This window comes from Malaclemys terrapin, chromosome 4, assembly GCF_027887155.1.
Source record: "Malaclemys terrapin pileata isolate rMalTer1 chromosome 4, rMalTer1.hap1, whole genome shotgun sequence".
NCBI classification, from domain to species: Eukaryota; Metazoa; Chordata; order Testudines; family Emydidae; genus Malaclemys; species Malaclemys terrapin.
This window is the reverse complement of record NC_071508.1, coordinates 68,423,225-68,439,925: the sequence shown is the minus strand read 5'-3', so window position 1 is coordinate 68,439,925 and position 16,701 is coordinate 68,423,225. Positions and strand designations below refer to the sequence as shown.

The window sequence follows — 16,701 nt, the reverse complement described above, 5'->3', positions numbered from 1 at the left end:
AGCATCTTTCCTTGGTCAATAAATACAGTAGCATTCATATTTGCTTGGGAGTTGGCTACCCTCCATACCTAAAACCTGAATACTGTTACCAGAGGCATCTAAGATTGAAATGATATTCCCCATAATGAAGTGGATTCAGAAAAGCTCATTTAGACCAGTCTTTGCCAGGCGAAATGAAAGGAGAATTCCACATTAGAATGCCTGGAGGATAGCATCGCAAAACTATACAGAGTGTGGCCCAGTGAGGTATACATATTAATACTGATTATTTGAATTCAGCATGTTCTAATACAAGGTTTAATGTACGGTATTTTGTATTTCAGGTCATAACTTTTGTGCAGAAGGCCACAGATGTGGTGAAAATTCAGAGTGCAAAAATTGGAACACAAAAGCTACTTGTGAATGCAAGAATGGTTATATCTCTATCCAGGGGGACGCTGCATATTGTGAAGGTAAACAAGATATTCAATGAAGTAACCTCTTAGCATCCACTGAAAAATTTACTGTTAAGTAAATGGCTGCAGAATGAATTTAGTTATGAAAATCCAAGTTTTATGATGGTGTTTGTGATACTGTGGATTTATGCGTGGAAACTTCAGATAACCAAGATAGGTGGACAGTATGCTGGGACACTGCCTGTCTATAGGCAACCCCACTGTCCTGTTATGATCTTCCTCAGACTATCACTTTCCGGCAGTGGCACTTATGCTGTAGGTGGTGTGTAGGGGATGGTGCATCTTTCTCAGATATAGAGCTAATTATGGAGGTAGCAGTTTTGTGAATGATGCTAACAGCACCAAGAAAGAAATCCCCAATGCCTCTGATGGTTAGAGATGTTATGGCTGTGCACAAAAACATTAACCTGTTGTGCGTCCTTCAACTCCTGCAAGTCAGGTAATTTTCCAGAATGGTCTTAATGTTGTATAGAGGAGACGTATTTCCCAGGAGGCTCTATTCTATGTTGCTGAGCTACTTCTATTTGCTAATGATGCACTATTCTGCCTCAGGAAAGAATGCAGTATGGCTTTGCTCTCATTCTCTTCTTTGTGGTGGAGAGAATCCATCCCTATTTCCTATAGCTTGCTCTTATTTTTTGATGGGTTACTCATTACTGTGTAATCTTTTTAGAATGATAAATCAACATACACAGCATTCTGTTTTGCCTTGTAAAGTCTGTGGGTTTTTTAAAAAATGTCCCAGATTTTTGGGTCTTAGTGTTGTGATTTTAGGTTTTTTTTTTTTTTTTTTTTTTAACACTATTTCTCCAGCTTCCTCCTTCCATCAGTGCTGGTGATGGAAAAGAGATGACCTTTTTGACAAGCTGATAAAAATATACACTGTAAGACTGGGGAGACAAGACTGAAGAATATGAAACAGAGATGTTATACTGGCATCAGCTGAGCTTCAATGATCCTATTGTTTGGAGATTTTTTTTTTAACCATATATAAGTGATCAGGTCTGTTCTAGACATGATGAACAAAGGTAGTCTGCAAATTAAAGCTAAAATATTCCAAATCTTTCAACATTGTTGGTGCATCTCTTAAAAGAACAAAACCAAGCCCTCAATTCTATACATGCATTCAGGGAATACAAAAGATTTCCAATCATTTACTTCTTGGGGTAATAGCAAAGATACAGTATATTATGAAACTTCTGTACTAGAGAGATTGTGGGATTAGCTGCTGTATAGATACTACCAAGACTACAATAATGAACTTTGTCAGGGATGATACAGAACCCAGTATATATACTTTTTTTTTTCTTTTGGCTGTTCTAAATAAAACCAGAAGTCCCCATTTTGAAAAGTGCTTTCATTAGCATTTAGTGTTTTGTTAACCTTGTAGCAGTTTGTCTAATTCTTTTATCTGGCAGCATTTTAATCATCTTTGCTTAAAATAATATTTGAGACCTTAGCAATATTGGAATGGGGGGAAAAAGCCCAGAAAGCTGTCTGAACAAATTAGCTGAACTTGTGACATTGCCGGTCTCAGAGTCTCTAGCTCTACTATTTGCAAGGCAAATCCAGGCCCTATCTTCTACGACTCTGTACTGAACAAAAGACAGCAGAACAAGATTGGGTCTGCTTCTTGGGGTCAGGAGATATGTAGATGAAGAGAACTACAGTGCACCAAAGAGTTGTGTTTCACAGAGCTAAATCATAAGTGTTGATCCGCAGGTGAGATCCCCTGGTGGGGATCTATGGCCTGACAAATTCATTAGCCATGGAGTGACTCTCTTATTGCCCTGTAATACGGAACCCCTAACCACCCACAGAAAACCCCTGTGCAAAGCCTGTTTATCTCGCAGATCTGTCTCTTATCTAATTACTATAATCTATCTGCCTATTCTATTGAATAGCACTCAGTTCACAGTCATTTGACTAAATTCTGCTCTCAAAGGTATGCACAGCTGCCATTGAAATCAGTGGGAGCCATATATATGCCTTTGAAGGCAGAATTTGCCTTAGTATGGGCCACAGTATTGGGTGTCATGCAGATTTGTATTCATATGAGTATATGAGATTCCTGTATCTATTGTTTAATATTTAAACATAAATACTTCTTAATAGATTGAGATACAAATCTATAGAACCAGAGAAAATGCTCATGTTAAGCACTGGTAATGTTCCATATTCAGTTCTGTTGTTCCTAAGCATAGAAATATAATGGCATAGAAGATCACTTCTTCTGAGACATGTAGGTTCAACTATCTCATATTATGACATATCTTGGAACAGTGGCACTTTAGTTCAGAATACTGTGGATCATTAATTCTGAGCTTCCAGGTTTCATATCTCCTCTGACATCATTTGAACCTTTTTTGGTGTGTTTTAATGTGTGGCATTGATTTTCCTTCACCATATTGTACTGTCATTGCGTTTGACTTCCACTGATGTAAGTTTTGCCTTTCTTCATGTTACATTGTCGCCCCTTATTTGCCCGCACGTTGTTTTGACATTGTAGCATCTCCTCTAAAGACTTGCACAATATATTCCTCATGTATATTTGTAACTTTGTACCATTATATTTTAAAAGTTGCATTGCCTTTGTCATGGGAGAACTTTACTGTGAGTCCAAGGTCCATTAAAAACGTTGATGAATACATCATCACATTTTTTAAGAAATCTGAAACACATCTACAGTTCATTCTCCTCAACAGCTTCTTTTCAAATGGCGATGTTAAAGCATGCATAATCTATGTGAAAGCAAGCATTTTAATAGGAAAGGTCTGGCTATGCCTTCTGAATAACCACCCATTAATAACTGTAATTTTTTTAGAAATCAAGATGCTTCTTAGCAAAGAAAAAAGTATCCAGAATGAATAAAGAAAGTGATTAGATATTTGTACTGTATTGAAGAGAGAACAAACCCTACTTTTTTTACTCATTAAAAGTAATAGGTTTTTTCTTTCACTGACTCTTCATCTACCTGCTTTGTGCCTCCTATAATAAGCATAGAATTTGACATTTTCAAAGTGATGAACTAATGTTAGTTAAGTAGTCTTCAGAGTCCCTAGTGGGGAGGAGAATTAGTATTACCTCCTTTTTATAGATGGGGATACCGAGGCACAGATAATTTAAGGACCTCGTGTTGAACCACACCTCTATTCAGCCATCATTTGCAACTGATCAAAGTTGCATGTGCACAGACACACCTGAGGTCTTGCACATGTGGAGATTTGCAGTTGTAGAGTGAGGGCACATGGGAGTGTGCAGACTCATCATGGTTTGCCCAATGTGATGTAACAAGTTAGTGGCAGAACTAGAATTAAACTGAAGGAGTTCATAAGTCTCCATGCCATGCTCATTCTTCTTCTAGACCATGCTGCCTCTAAAATAAACATTGTAATACTTCACACTTTTGTAATGCCTTCTATCCAAGAATCTCAAAGCACTTTACAAATATTAATGAGATCATCCTCACAACACACAACATGTGGGGATAGATATTTCTCTCGCTCACAGACCACCTAACTCCTAGTTCTGTGCTTTAGCCACCTGACTGTCCTTACCTTCTAGATGCTGATAAGCAAGGGTCTGGTCTTCCTCTCATTGAAGTCAATGGGAGTTTTGTCTTCGATATCACTGGGGGGACAAGATTGTTTCTAACTTTTCTCCACCGTTTCAGTTAGATGTTTCCCTCACTTTGTTTTTCAGTTTGTTGGGAGCAAGAGGCTGTTTATATGTTAAAATTATCATAAATGTGTAACAGTTTTAGTAAAAATATACCTTTAAAAAGAAGTATTTGTAATTAAAAAACAACCAACCAAACACTTCCTCTGCAGGAAGTATTCAAGTAAAAATGATTTTAAAAAATAACAAGTTACTTTGTCATGCTACACAGCAGTATCTTTTCCCACTTTGGTTAACCAATGTCATGCTGAACATTCCTGTGATAATGGATATAATATAAAAAGTCATCTGTTGACAAGAGTAAAGGGAACCTATATGATTCATATTCTCATTCTGTTAGTATTTTGCAAGCTTTTTTCCCCCCTCATTTAACAAAGCTGAGTGACAGATGCACTCTAAGTCTTTTCCCAATGGGTCATTTATAGGATATAACTAACAAGCTTTGTGAATTTGAATTGATCTTTTTGAACCAAATAACCAAACAGCAATATTTTATAATAGGAAAAATAAAATTTCCCTGGAGCAGCAATGATTGCTTATATTGGCCTATGCTTAGGACAGGACATCCCAGCCAGAGATCTGTAGCCCTTGGGAAGGAGGTGTAAAAGTTTCCTCAGGTTAAATATGGGGCTGGGAGTGGTTAGTACTTGTTTCCCTTCTAGAACCAAAGTTGGATAGGTTAAGGCTGGAAGTATATGAAGTTCTGTGAGTTCTAGATATAATTCTGGTTAGTTTCCTTGTATGACCCATTAAATAGTACCTAGATAGGATGTCCTTGATATTCATTTTGTAGTATATGGCTAAAACAGAAAGGTCACAAAGTTTTCCAAAGTTACCATTTCCTGATGGGTAAAAGAAGTCTGGTGGGTAAAAGATGAGTCCTTAAGTCCCCCATCAAGAAAGTTGTGCTCATTCCACTAGACCAGTGGCATAGGAGCATCCTCAGCCAATATGGATTTTGGTTGCTAGATTCTCCAGACACTTCTGCTTTGTATAATTATTTTATATCTATTGGTTTCTTTCCATGCACCCACCTACTAACTACTTGGATTGGTGTTGTCTCATTCTCCAGCAAGTGAACCATTATTGTTTTATGGGGTAAATTCATCCCTTCTTGGGAATGAAGTTCAGCCAGTCCTGTAATTTGTTGAGTTTAATCATAGCAGTGTGCAAATCATGGGCAATCTATACAAATGTTGGCATTGAAACAGTCTCTATGAGAGGCTCCCATATGGCCACTGTCTCAGAGAATGTTACCAAAGCTAGGAGAAAGAAAAGACAAACAAGAGAAAAGAAGGATAGGGATGAATATTATTAATGGATGTTCATTCAAAGAGAAGACAAACTGAGAGGTGAGACAAAATTGTTTCACTTTATGATCTTCAAGCTTTTATTATATTTTTACACCTTTTTACCTGGCTGCACTGTGAATCACTGATTGACTTCCTAATCCTAATGATAATGATTGCTAACTTTCTAGTAGAGAAAATATTTTCATCTCCACATCACCTCTTTCTTGGCTTTATAGGTTTCTATACATATCCAGTGTATCATAAAGGCTAGAGGTAAATAAAAATAGGTATCAAGAAGACTAAAGCATGTTACTGACCTTTAGTTCCTATTAAGAACCTTGTAATTCACTGCAGATAGAAGTGTTTCAAATGGAATGAATTTTTCTTCGTTTACTTTGATGGAGAAGAGACAGAGGACCTAAATTAAAGGATTAATTGGAAACCTCTTAGGTGCACTTGGTGTCTGGTTGACTGAACCAAAGTTCTTTTCTTGAAAGGTCAATGAGTTATTCAGTGATCCTTCATTGCTTAGCAAAAAAACAAAAAAGAACAACTCTTCCTGTTTATTTGTTTTGTAGACCTATTTTTAAGACACACAGTGCAGAATTATGGGCATGAAGACTGTATTCAAATAGCTACCATCCTATTATTTTAACATGGAGTCTTAACTTGTAGACTTGGATGGGAAGTTTCAATGGAAATTAGCTAATTTGCTATCTTTTTCACAGTAAAAAGCTCTGCAAGTCATTTTTTGTGTATTCAGTTTTTGTACAATCAGTTTATGCTGTTAAAATTTAATACCTTATTCTGATTATTTGCAGTATTTAAATGTTAATTGTTTTAATTTAGATTCCTTCTTAGAGATTGGATGACTCAGAGACTTGATAGGTTGAATTGGTATCTTCAACTCTAGATTATTCATTTCAGTCTGTTTCAAGTTCATAGTGACTGAAAGACATTATGATCTGATGTAGTTCAGCTGATAAAGTGAAGAGAGATGCTGATGTCAGTCCAGTTCACAGTTAGGTTGGCATCTTAGAAACCGCTATGATAATAGACACTAATTGACACCATAGCTGGCAATATCATCTGAGGGGCCAAGGATTGAATGGCATAGAGATTGAATTACTTTTCAGCCTTTAGATTTCATGAGTTTGTTTGGTAAAGTTGCATTGCTGGATTTGTTGAACCTGTTTTGTGGTGAAGTAAAGGACTTTACAAACAGCTTGCTCTTAATTGTATCGGTGTAAATCCGGATTGACTTAATTAGTGTTACCCTACATTTACCTTGGTGTAAGTGAGAGCAAAAAGTTTGCCCTCAGTTTCTAATGCTTTCAATTTGGCAACTTAAATCAACACTGAATTATTGCAGTCCTGCTTACATAGTATATGCGGTAAGGACTAGATTCTGCCACCTTATTCACGCTGAGAACTACCTTACTCAGCAAGTGGTTTCATTGAAGAAAATAGCAATACTCAGGGAATAAGATATTATTCAGTGAGATTAAGCATGGCAGTATCTGTCCCTAAGTGACTAATGATAGACTCATTAAATCATTAAGACTTGTCGTGTCATTTGTTACAGAAGCCCTTTTTTGTTGTTGTGTTATGCTTCCCTCAAAAGAGATGTGCATTTTGCTCAAGGAAATTAGACTTGTCATTTATTTTCATACCACCACAAGCACTCCATTTGGAAAAAAAAATCACAATCTGGAGGTGAAAGGTTTTAGACACTGCATCATTTTTCTCTTTTTCTTTTCTTTCTTTCTTTTTTTTTTTTTGCTTCCCTCCAAGTTTATTTAGAATTGCTAAAATGCTGAATATGTTTAATTTAATTTGATGGCATTTTTGTGGAAACAAATTTACATGCTAGATCGTTAATTCAGAGTTAGTCTGAGTATATAAGCAGTAATCTTTTCTGGAGTAACTTGAGTGAAATTCAGGCACAGTGTCTGGAGTTATGATGTTCTTCTAGGTCAATAGATAAATTCAGTTCAAATGAGATCTCAATTATAAAATGGCATTGGCTGTTCTGATTTTATTTTCCCCTTTTTTTAACAACTGGTCCTTCCCTTAAACTGACCTATTAATACATTGTACATTCATTCTAGGTGATATGGATTAGAGTATTCTATTGTTCAGTGAGTGTTTCTATGTTTATTGAATGTTCTCAATATTTTCTCTTGGTTATTAGGAATTTTGTGGCTATTGTTCTGTAAAAGGGACACATGCAAATACAATACTTTTCATCAAAATGTCAGCACTTACCAATTTTTGCCACACAGTGATTTTTAGGATGTTCTTGTAGTTAAAACACTGGACTGGAACCCAGGAAATCTGGATTCATTTTCTAGGTCTACCACAGACTTCCTGTGAAACTTTGGGCCAATCATTTAATCTGCATGCCTCTGTTTCCCATCTGTAAAATTAAAAGAACGCTTCCTTTCTCCCATCGTTGTTTATTTAGATATTCAGCTCCACAGGGCAGGACCTGTCTCAGACCAGGTGTTAGTACAATGCCTAGGGTACTGGGGCACTTCTAGACACTAACATAATATAAAGAGTAAATAAGGATGATAATAACAATAGCAAAAAAACAGTTAAAATATCAGTTACTTCCTATTCTAAATATAGGGAAAGTTTGTGATAGCTCATAGTATGTCTACCCTACAACTGGGGTGTGTGGTTTGCAGCATGTGTATACATAGCTGACCCAGCTTTTATCCAGCTATCTCAGATATCAATAGCAGTGAAGTCATGGCAGCATGGGCAGTACAAGCCCTCGTGGGACCCTGGGTACTTACTCAAGCAAGCTAGCCTGCCCTGAAGTCCATGTTGCCATGGCTTCATTGCTGTCGGTATCTGTGCTACTTAGATTAAAGCTAAAAACATGGATATGTCGAGACGTGCTGCAGTCAGTCCTCCAATCACTTCCCCCAGATTTCAACCCTCAGTTACCACAGGAGAATGCTCTCTTTACAGGATCTGCACCAGCCATTAAGAAATTAATATTCTTCCCAAGGCTCTGCTAACATTATTACAACTGATGGTGCTCCAGCAAGGATGTATATTTAAAGGGGCTTTGCTAGTTTCAAGTAGAGCTAGTCAGGAATTTTCCAGCAAAACTGAGTTTAATTAACATAAGAACATAAGAATGGCCCTGCTGGGTCAGACCAAGGGTCCATCTAGCCCAGTATCCTGTCTTCCGACAGTGGCTAGTGCCAGGTGCCCTAGAGGGAATGAACAGAACAGGCAACCATCAAGTGATCCATCCCCATTGATGGACCTATCCTCTGTTAATTTATCTAGTTCTTTTTTGAACCCTGTTATGGTCTTGGCCTTCACAACATCCTCTGGCAAGGAGTTCCACAGGTTGACTGTGCATTGTGTGAAGAAACACTTCCTTTTATTTGTTTTAAACCTGATGCCTATTAATTTGATTTGGTGACTCCTAGTTCTTGTGTTATGAGAAGTAGTAAACAACACTTCCTTATCTACTTTCTCCACACCAGTTATGATTTTATAGACCTCAGTCGTATTTCCCCTTAGCCTTCTGTTTTCCAAGCTGAAAAGTCCCAGTCTTATTAATCTCTCCTCATATGGAAGCCATTCCATACCCCTAATAATTTGTGTTGCCCTTTTCTGAACCTTTTCCAATTCCAATATATCTTTTTTTGAGATGGGGTAACCACATCTGCACACAGTTTTCTAGATGTGGGCACACCATGGATTTATATAGGGGCAAAATGATATTTTCTGTCCTATTATCTATCCCTTTCTTAATTATTCCCAGCATTCTGTTTGCTTTTTTTGACTGCCGCTGCACATTGAATAGACGTTTTCAGAGAATTATCCACAATGACTCCAAGATCTTTCTTGAGTGGTAAATGGTTAATTTAGATCCTATCATTTAATATGTATAGTTGGGATTATGCTTTCCAATGTGCCTTACTTTGCGTTTATCGACATTAAATTTCATCTGCCATTTTGTTGCCAGTTTTGAGAGATCCTTTTGTAGCTCTTCACATTCTGCCTGGGTCTTAACTATCTTTAGTAATTTTGTATCATCTACGAATTTTGCCACCTCACTGTTTACCCCTTTTTCTAGATCATTTATGAATATGCTGACTAGGACTGGTCCCAGAACAGACCCCTGGAGGACACCACTATTTACCTCTCTCCATTCTGAAAACTGATCATTTATACCTACCCTTTGTTTTCTATCTTTTAAACAGTTACCAATCCATGAGAGCACCTCCCCTCTTATCCCGTAGCAGCTTACTTTGCGTAAGAGCCTTTGCTGAGGGACCTTCTCAAAGGCTTTCTGAAAATCTAAGTACACTATATCCACTGGATCCCCTTGGTTCACATGCTTGTTGACCCTCTCAAAGAATTCTAGTAGATTGGTGGGCATGATTTCTCTTGGAAAATCCTGGATCATTGAACCCAAAGAATGTGGCAGAAACATCTGCGGTTCAACAAATTTTTGTTGAATAACAGGGAATTTTCTGTTGGAAACCTGCCTGGCTCCTGGGGAGCCTGGCTTTCCAGTGCCTCTGTCCCCAGGGCCCACACGGACTGCCCTGAGGTTGGGGATCCCAGGCTTCCAAGGGTATGGGCTCAGGGGCAGCCCTGCCAATTGTACTGCCCAGTTTTGGCCAACTCTGGCTTCAAGCCCAAACTTGGGGTATGGAGATCGATGGAACCCAATGTTTGCCATATTTAAAGTATATTACAAAAAATTCCCATTGAGAAGAAAAAAAATCTCATTTCCTTGGGCATTAGGGAGGGCAGAGAGATGCATTCCTAACACAGGATTAAAATGTATTTGATCTTTAAAATCAATTGTGTAAACCTTACCTTAGACCTTATTCCATCCCGTGTTTTGCTGCACATTGGGCTACCCACATTTGCCATCCTTGCCTGTCAACTGCCCTTGTCATAAACAAATAGTTAAGGGTTAATGCCTCTTTTACCTGTAAAGGGTTGAGAAGTTCACCTAGCCTAGCTGACACCTGGCCAGAGGAACCAATGGGAAGGGAAGATGGTTCAAAAGGAAGGAGGGAAATTCCCTTTGTCTGAGTCAGTTTCACTTTTGACCGGAGTGGGAAAGCTCCAGAATTCAGCCTCTTATCAAGTAGTGAGTATTAGTGAAGGGAATAAATAGATTTATGTTTATTTTCTTTTGTAACTTGTCTTGTGCAATTAGGGAATAATCAAATTGGGTATTCATTTGTGTAACTAAGTTTTTGTCCAGGGGAACATCCTCTGTGTTTTGAGTCTGTTGTCTGTGAGAATAGTTGGTATGCTAATCTCTCCCAGAAGGTTTTCTTTTACCTTTCTTTTCTTTAATTAAAAGTCTTATTTTTAATAACCTGATTGATTTTTCCTTGTTTTTAGATCCAAGGGGGTTGGATCTGGATCCACCAGGAGTTGGTGGGAGAAAGGAGGGGGGGATGGTTAATTTCTCCTTGTTTTAAGATCCAAAGGGTTTGGATCGGTGTTCACCAGGGAATTGGTGAAGGAGTCTCTCAAGGCTACCCAGGGAAGGGAATCAGTACTTGGGAGTGGTGGCAGCCAGACAGATCTAGGCTGTTAATTGAGCTTTGGGGTTCACATGCAGGTCCCCACATCTCTACCTTAAAGTTCAGAGTGGGGAAGGAACCTTGACAGCCCTTCTCTCCAAATCTTTTCATTTCATGTTGAGATGCTTGATGTCATTCAGAATTATTTATTTTCATGTTATTTGCGGTCGTCTTATCTTTCTTTTTGCATTTTCTGGCTTCTATTCAAGGGCAGTATTTGGTAAGTGTTCTTTTTCTATTCTCCGCACGTGTCCCAGCCACTGATGTCTTCTTTTGTAGATTATTTGTGAGAGGGTGTCTTGTCCAGTAATTTTTCTGACTTCTTCATTCGTCTTCCTATCTCTTATTCCCAATATTCTTCTCAGACGTTTGCGATGAAATGCATCCCGCTTTTGCATATCTTTCTTGGTAAGTTGCCATGTCTCACTGCTATATGTTGTGATGGCAATAACAACTGCTTTGTACACGTTCAGTTTTGTCTTGAGGGAGATGTTTTAGAATTGCCAGATATTTTTGAGTCTTCCAAATGCAGCATTTGCCTTCCCGATTCTTCTTCTTGTTTCTTCAGAAGTAATACCATCTTGGCTGATGGTACTTCCAAGATACGTAAAATTGTCCACCTTCTCCAGTGTCTCTTCTTCAATTTTGATTTCTGTCCCTATAGTCCCCATTAACATGACTTTACATTTCTTTGTATTGCATCTCAAACCTATCTTCTCCATTACTTGGTTTGTTCATTTTTGTAGTCCTTTGGCATCTTCATTGATAAGAGCGATGTCATCAGCAAAGTCTAGATCTATAATTGTTCCATTTTAGGCCATATGTATCACTGTCACATTGTTTTAATCCACAGTCAATGACTAGCATAAACAAAAAAGGAGACAGGACACACCCCTTCCTTACACCTGTCTTGTGTAAACATTCTTCCTCAAATCAAATTCTTATGTATGTATTCAGTGTCAGGTCTGATGACAGAAAGACACAGAACGTTTTTTACTGCTTTTTTTTTTTTAAAAATTCCTGTTAGCCCTTCAGTGACTGCAGTGCTAAAAGGAGTGAGCTGGATTATATTCCAGCTCATGTGTCATCAACAGAACTGCTTGAAAGCATTGAGGTTGCATAGGTGCTTCTGCAGTCAGAGTTTGAAGAACAATGGGCTTGCACAGTTATAACTGATGGATAACTTGGCCTGCAAAGCCTTTGTGATATGCAGGAGGGAGAGAATCCAACTTGACTCTGAAATTCCAGATTGCAGAGCTGGCAGTTGCATGCCTCCCCCATCTATTTACTTGTAAACTGGGCACGTTTGATATAGAGCTCACTGAGGAACAAATTCATATACCTTTACTCTTACAGAATAGTGTCTGACCCTGAGAGTAGTCAGATAGCACTTCTTCAGTGGGACTAAGGATATCAGGACCTGGCCCTGAGATACCATAAACATGGATTCTTGAGATGCCATTGTAGCAGTCATTTTTCCAACTTGACCCACATTTCATTTCTTTTTGGTTTGAAAGAACAAACTATTCTGGGCTGTATGCTCCCTTAAGACTTCTTTAGAAACATGAATGGTACTATATAGGCTCCATCTACACTTATGGTGGCATGTAGATTATAGATACTGTCTGCCCAGCTAGCACAGGTATAAATAGATAGTGAGACATGGCTTAGGTGAGTAGCATAGACTAGAGTGCTCTACATGCTTGAACCCCGAGGGTGTATATATGAACCCTTGAACCCTACACAACTCTTGTTGTGCCGAAGCAGGGTCTCCCATGTCTACACTACTGTTTTCAGTGTAGTGTTGCGCTGCCTGTTCACTGATGGAGCCGTTCCCTGCGGCAGTGAAAAGTTCTGGCATGGGGCAGGCAATGGGAAAAGGTTCTGGAAGCGGGGAGGAAACCGGGAGCTCCCTTCTTCTGGAGCCTTTCCTCGCTGCCATATGTAGCTACACGTGGAGTGCCTGTGCTCTTACAAGCTGCTGTAAGTGTAGATGTAGCCATAGAAAATCCAGCGGCTGAACCTCCTCATATCAGATATAACCAAACAACTCTTTCCATCAAAATAAATACATTGTAAATACTTCACTTTCCCCAGATTTCAATCCTCGGATACCTCCACTTATCCCCAGAATATGCAGTAAAAATATATGTATTAGCTGGTTGGAAAATAGTAGCGCTGTTGATTAATCACAGATAACTCATGTGATTAACTGAAAAAAATTAATCGCAATTAAAAAAATTAATCGCGATTAATTGCAGTTTTAATCACACTGTTGAATAAATTTAAATTGGTATTCTATTTAATATTTTTTGATGTTTTTCTACATTTTCAAATCTATTGATTTCTATTACAACATAGAATACAAATGGTACACTGCTCACTTTATTATTTTTATTACAAATATTTGCACTATAAAATGATAAACAAAAGAGAGAGTATTTTTCAGTTCACCTCATACAGGTACTGTAGTGCAATCTCTTTATTGTGAAAGTGCAACTTGATATAACACGAATTCGGATATAACGCGGTAAAGCAGCGCTCCGGGGGGGCGGGGCTGCGCACTCCCAGAGGATCAAAGCAAGTTCGCTATAACGTGGTTTCACCTGTAACGCGGTAAGATTTTTTTTTTTTTTTTTTTTTTTGGGCTCCTGAGGACAGCGTTATATCAGGGTAGAGGTGTATCGATTTTTTTGTTACATAACTGCACTCCAAAAAAACAAAAACAAAGGGCAAAACTTTAGAGCCTACAAGTCCACTCAGCCCTACTTCTTGTTCAGCCAATCGATAAGACAAACAAGTTTGTTTACATTTATTGGAGATAATGCTGCCTGCTTCTCATTTACAATGTCACCAGAAAGTGAGAACAGGCGTTCACATTGGACTTTTGTAGCAGGCATTGCAAGGTATTTATATGCCAGATATGCTAAACATTCATAAGCCCCTTCATGCTTTGGCCACCATTCCAGAGGACATGCTTCCATGCTGATGACGCTCATTAATAAAATAATGTGTTCATTAAATTTGTGACTGAACTCCTTGGGGGAGAATTGTATGTCTCCGGCGGTTTTACCTGCATTCTGCCATATATTTCATGTTATAGCAGTCTCGGATGATGACTCAGCATATGTTGTTTGTTTCAAAAACACTTTCACTGCAGATTTCACAAAATGCAAAGAAGGTAGCAATGTGAGATTTCTAAAAATGCTACAGCATTCAAACAAAGATTTAAGAATCTGAAGTGCCTTCCAAAATTTGAGAAGAACAAGATGTGAAACATGCTTTCAGAAGTCTTAAGAGCAACACTCCAATGCGGAAACTACAGAACCCAAACCACCAAAAAGGAAAATCAACCTATGCTGGTGACCTATGATTCAGAGGATGAAAATGAACATGGATCGGTTTGCACTGCTTTGGATTGTTAGCGAGCAGAACCTGTTGTCAGCATGGACGCATGTCCTCTGGAATGGTAGTTAAAGCATGAATGGACATATGAATCTTTTGTGCATCTGGCATGTAAATATCTTGCGAAGCCGACTACAACAATGCCATGTGAATTGTTCTCTCTTTCAGGTGACATTGTGAACAAGAAGCAGGCAGCATTATCTCCTGCAAATATAAACAAACTTGTTTGAGTGATTGGGTGAACAAGAAATAGGACTGAGTGGTCTTGTAGGCTCTAAAGTTTTACATTGTTTTATTTTTGAGTGCAGTTTTTTGTACATAATTCTACATTTGTAAGTTCAACTTTCTTGATAAGGAGATTGCACTACAGTACTTATATTAGGTGAATTAAAATACTATTTCTTTTGTTTTTTACAGTGCAAATATTTGTATTTGAAATAAATACAAAGTGAATACTGTACATTTTGTATTCTGTGTTGTAATTGAAATCAATATTTGAAAATGTAGAAAACATCCACAAATATTTAAATAAAAGGCATTTTATTATTGTTTAACAGTGCGATTAATCACAATACATTTTTTATCATGTGATTAATTTTTTAATCTCTTGATAGCCCTAGAAAATAGCATTTTTAAAAAAACCCTCACAAATTGTCGTTAAAATTTTTTGTTGAAATTTCAGTAATTCAGACATTCATGAAATGTCTTCTGCCATCCTTTAACTATGGCCTTTGTGGCATGTCATGAAAGTCAGCAGGTTTGATTTCTTCAGAAGGAGGAGGAGAATCGGTTCCAAAGTTGAGGATCCTGGCAAAATTTACAATGTGTACATAAGGGAAAACCAAAGAAAACAGTTGTATGGGAAAGAAAGTGTTTTCTAATTACTAAGGAGTTATTACCATCAAAAGGAAGTAAATACAATATAATTTAGGGCAGGTCTTCACTATGGGGGGAGGTCGATTTAAGATACACAAATTCAGCTAGGCGAATAGTGTAGCTGAATTCAACATATCTGAGCCGACTTACCCCGCTGTGAGGACGGCGACAAAATCTACCTCCGCGGCTCTCTGTCGATGGTGCTTACTCCCACCTCCGCTGGTGGAGTAAGAGCATCGATTCGGGGATCAATTGTCGCGTTCCGACGAGACGCGATAATTCGATCCCCGAGAGATCGATTTCTACCTGCCGATTCAGGCAGGTAATGTAGACCTAGCCTAAGACTGCTTAGAAATGGAGGTGCGGATGTCTGCATTTTTAAAAACATTTTCGATTTTCATTTTAGGTAACCCTGTTGTGTAGTATACAGCAACAACAAAATGCTCTGTGTGACACTGCACAGTATCTGTTGCAGATAGAATTAGAAAACCACCCTCTCTTCCTTAGGTCAAACTTAATCCTTTGATTAAGTACTTGCTGAACATGAGCCATTATTATGTTGTGCGTACTCAGACAAAGCTCCCGTTGACATCACTATGAGTTTTAGTTGAATAAGGAATGAATAAGGAGTGCTGAATAGGCCCAAAGGATAGAAGTCAATTAAAAATCTGCTGAGTTTCCACAACTGGACACATTTCCTGCTACACAAAATAAATAAAATCTATTGCTGCTTTTCTTCTTCCTCTATATAATGTTTTCATTGTAATGGATACAGTTTCATTACATTGTGGCTCTGGAGATAACATTAATGTTATATGGTATCACTTAAACCTTCTGCATGGCAGTGATGTATGACTGTATTTTTGGCTGATGTCCATTGGCTTGACTTCTGGATCAATTTTTAATGATTATCTTTCTGTTTGTCGTCTTCTCTTCACAAAAGCATTCCATACTAGATGTTAATATTTTCTGTAGCCAGCATACAGTTTATTCCATAATAAATCACACCCCAGATTCTCCTCTACCTCAAAATGTATTTATGAAAGCACACTGAAAATAAACATTATATTTAAAAAATTCCTCATTACTGATAAGTTGCCTTAGGAGAACTTCTATGGTTTTAAAAATCCCATTTACCTTGCAACATATATGGTCTTGGATCCTGCAAAAACTTAACTTTACCCACCATGAGTAGACAATGAAGTTACTCATAGTGATTAATGTTAAGCATATGTGCAAGTCTTTGTAGAATGAGGGCCTAAATCCATTGTATACTTTTATGCACTGCTTTCATCTTGTCTTCTTTGTTTCACTTTCTGTACATATTTTCACATTCTCATTTCAAAGAACAAATCAAGTGTTGTTTTGGTTCATAACACCGTGGGGGATGTTTAAATTAAAAATCACTCT

At 38.0% G+C, this 16,701-nt stretch overlaps 1 protein-coding gene across 3 annotated transcripts in view; it reads left to right on the top strand.

Moving 5' to 3' along the window:
- The window catches only part of NELL1 (neural EGFL like 1), a 425,045-nt gene that overhangs the window by 109,878 nt on the left and 298,466 nt on the right, over nucleotides 1-16,701 (top strand). For all 3 annotated transcript variants that reach the window (XM_054027068.1, XM_054027069.1, XM_054027067.1), the window contains exon 12: nucleotides 324-452. In XM_054027068.1, coding sequence (XP_053883043.1) covers nucleotides 324-452 — 129 coding nt within the window. The remainder of the gene's footprint in view (nucleotides 1-323; nucleotides 453-16,701) is intronic.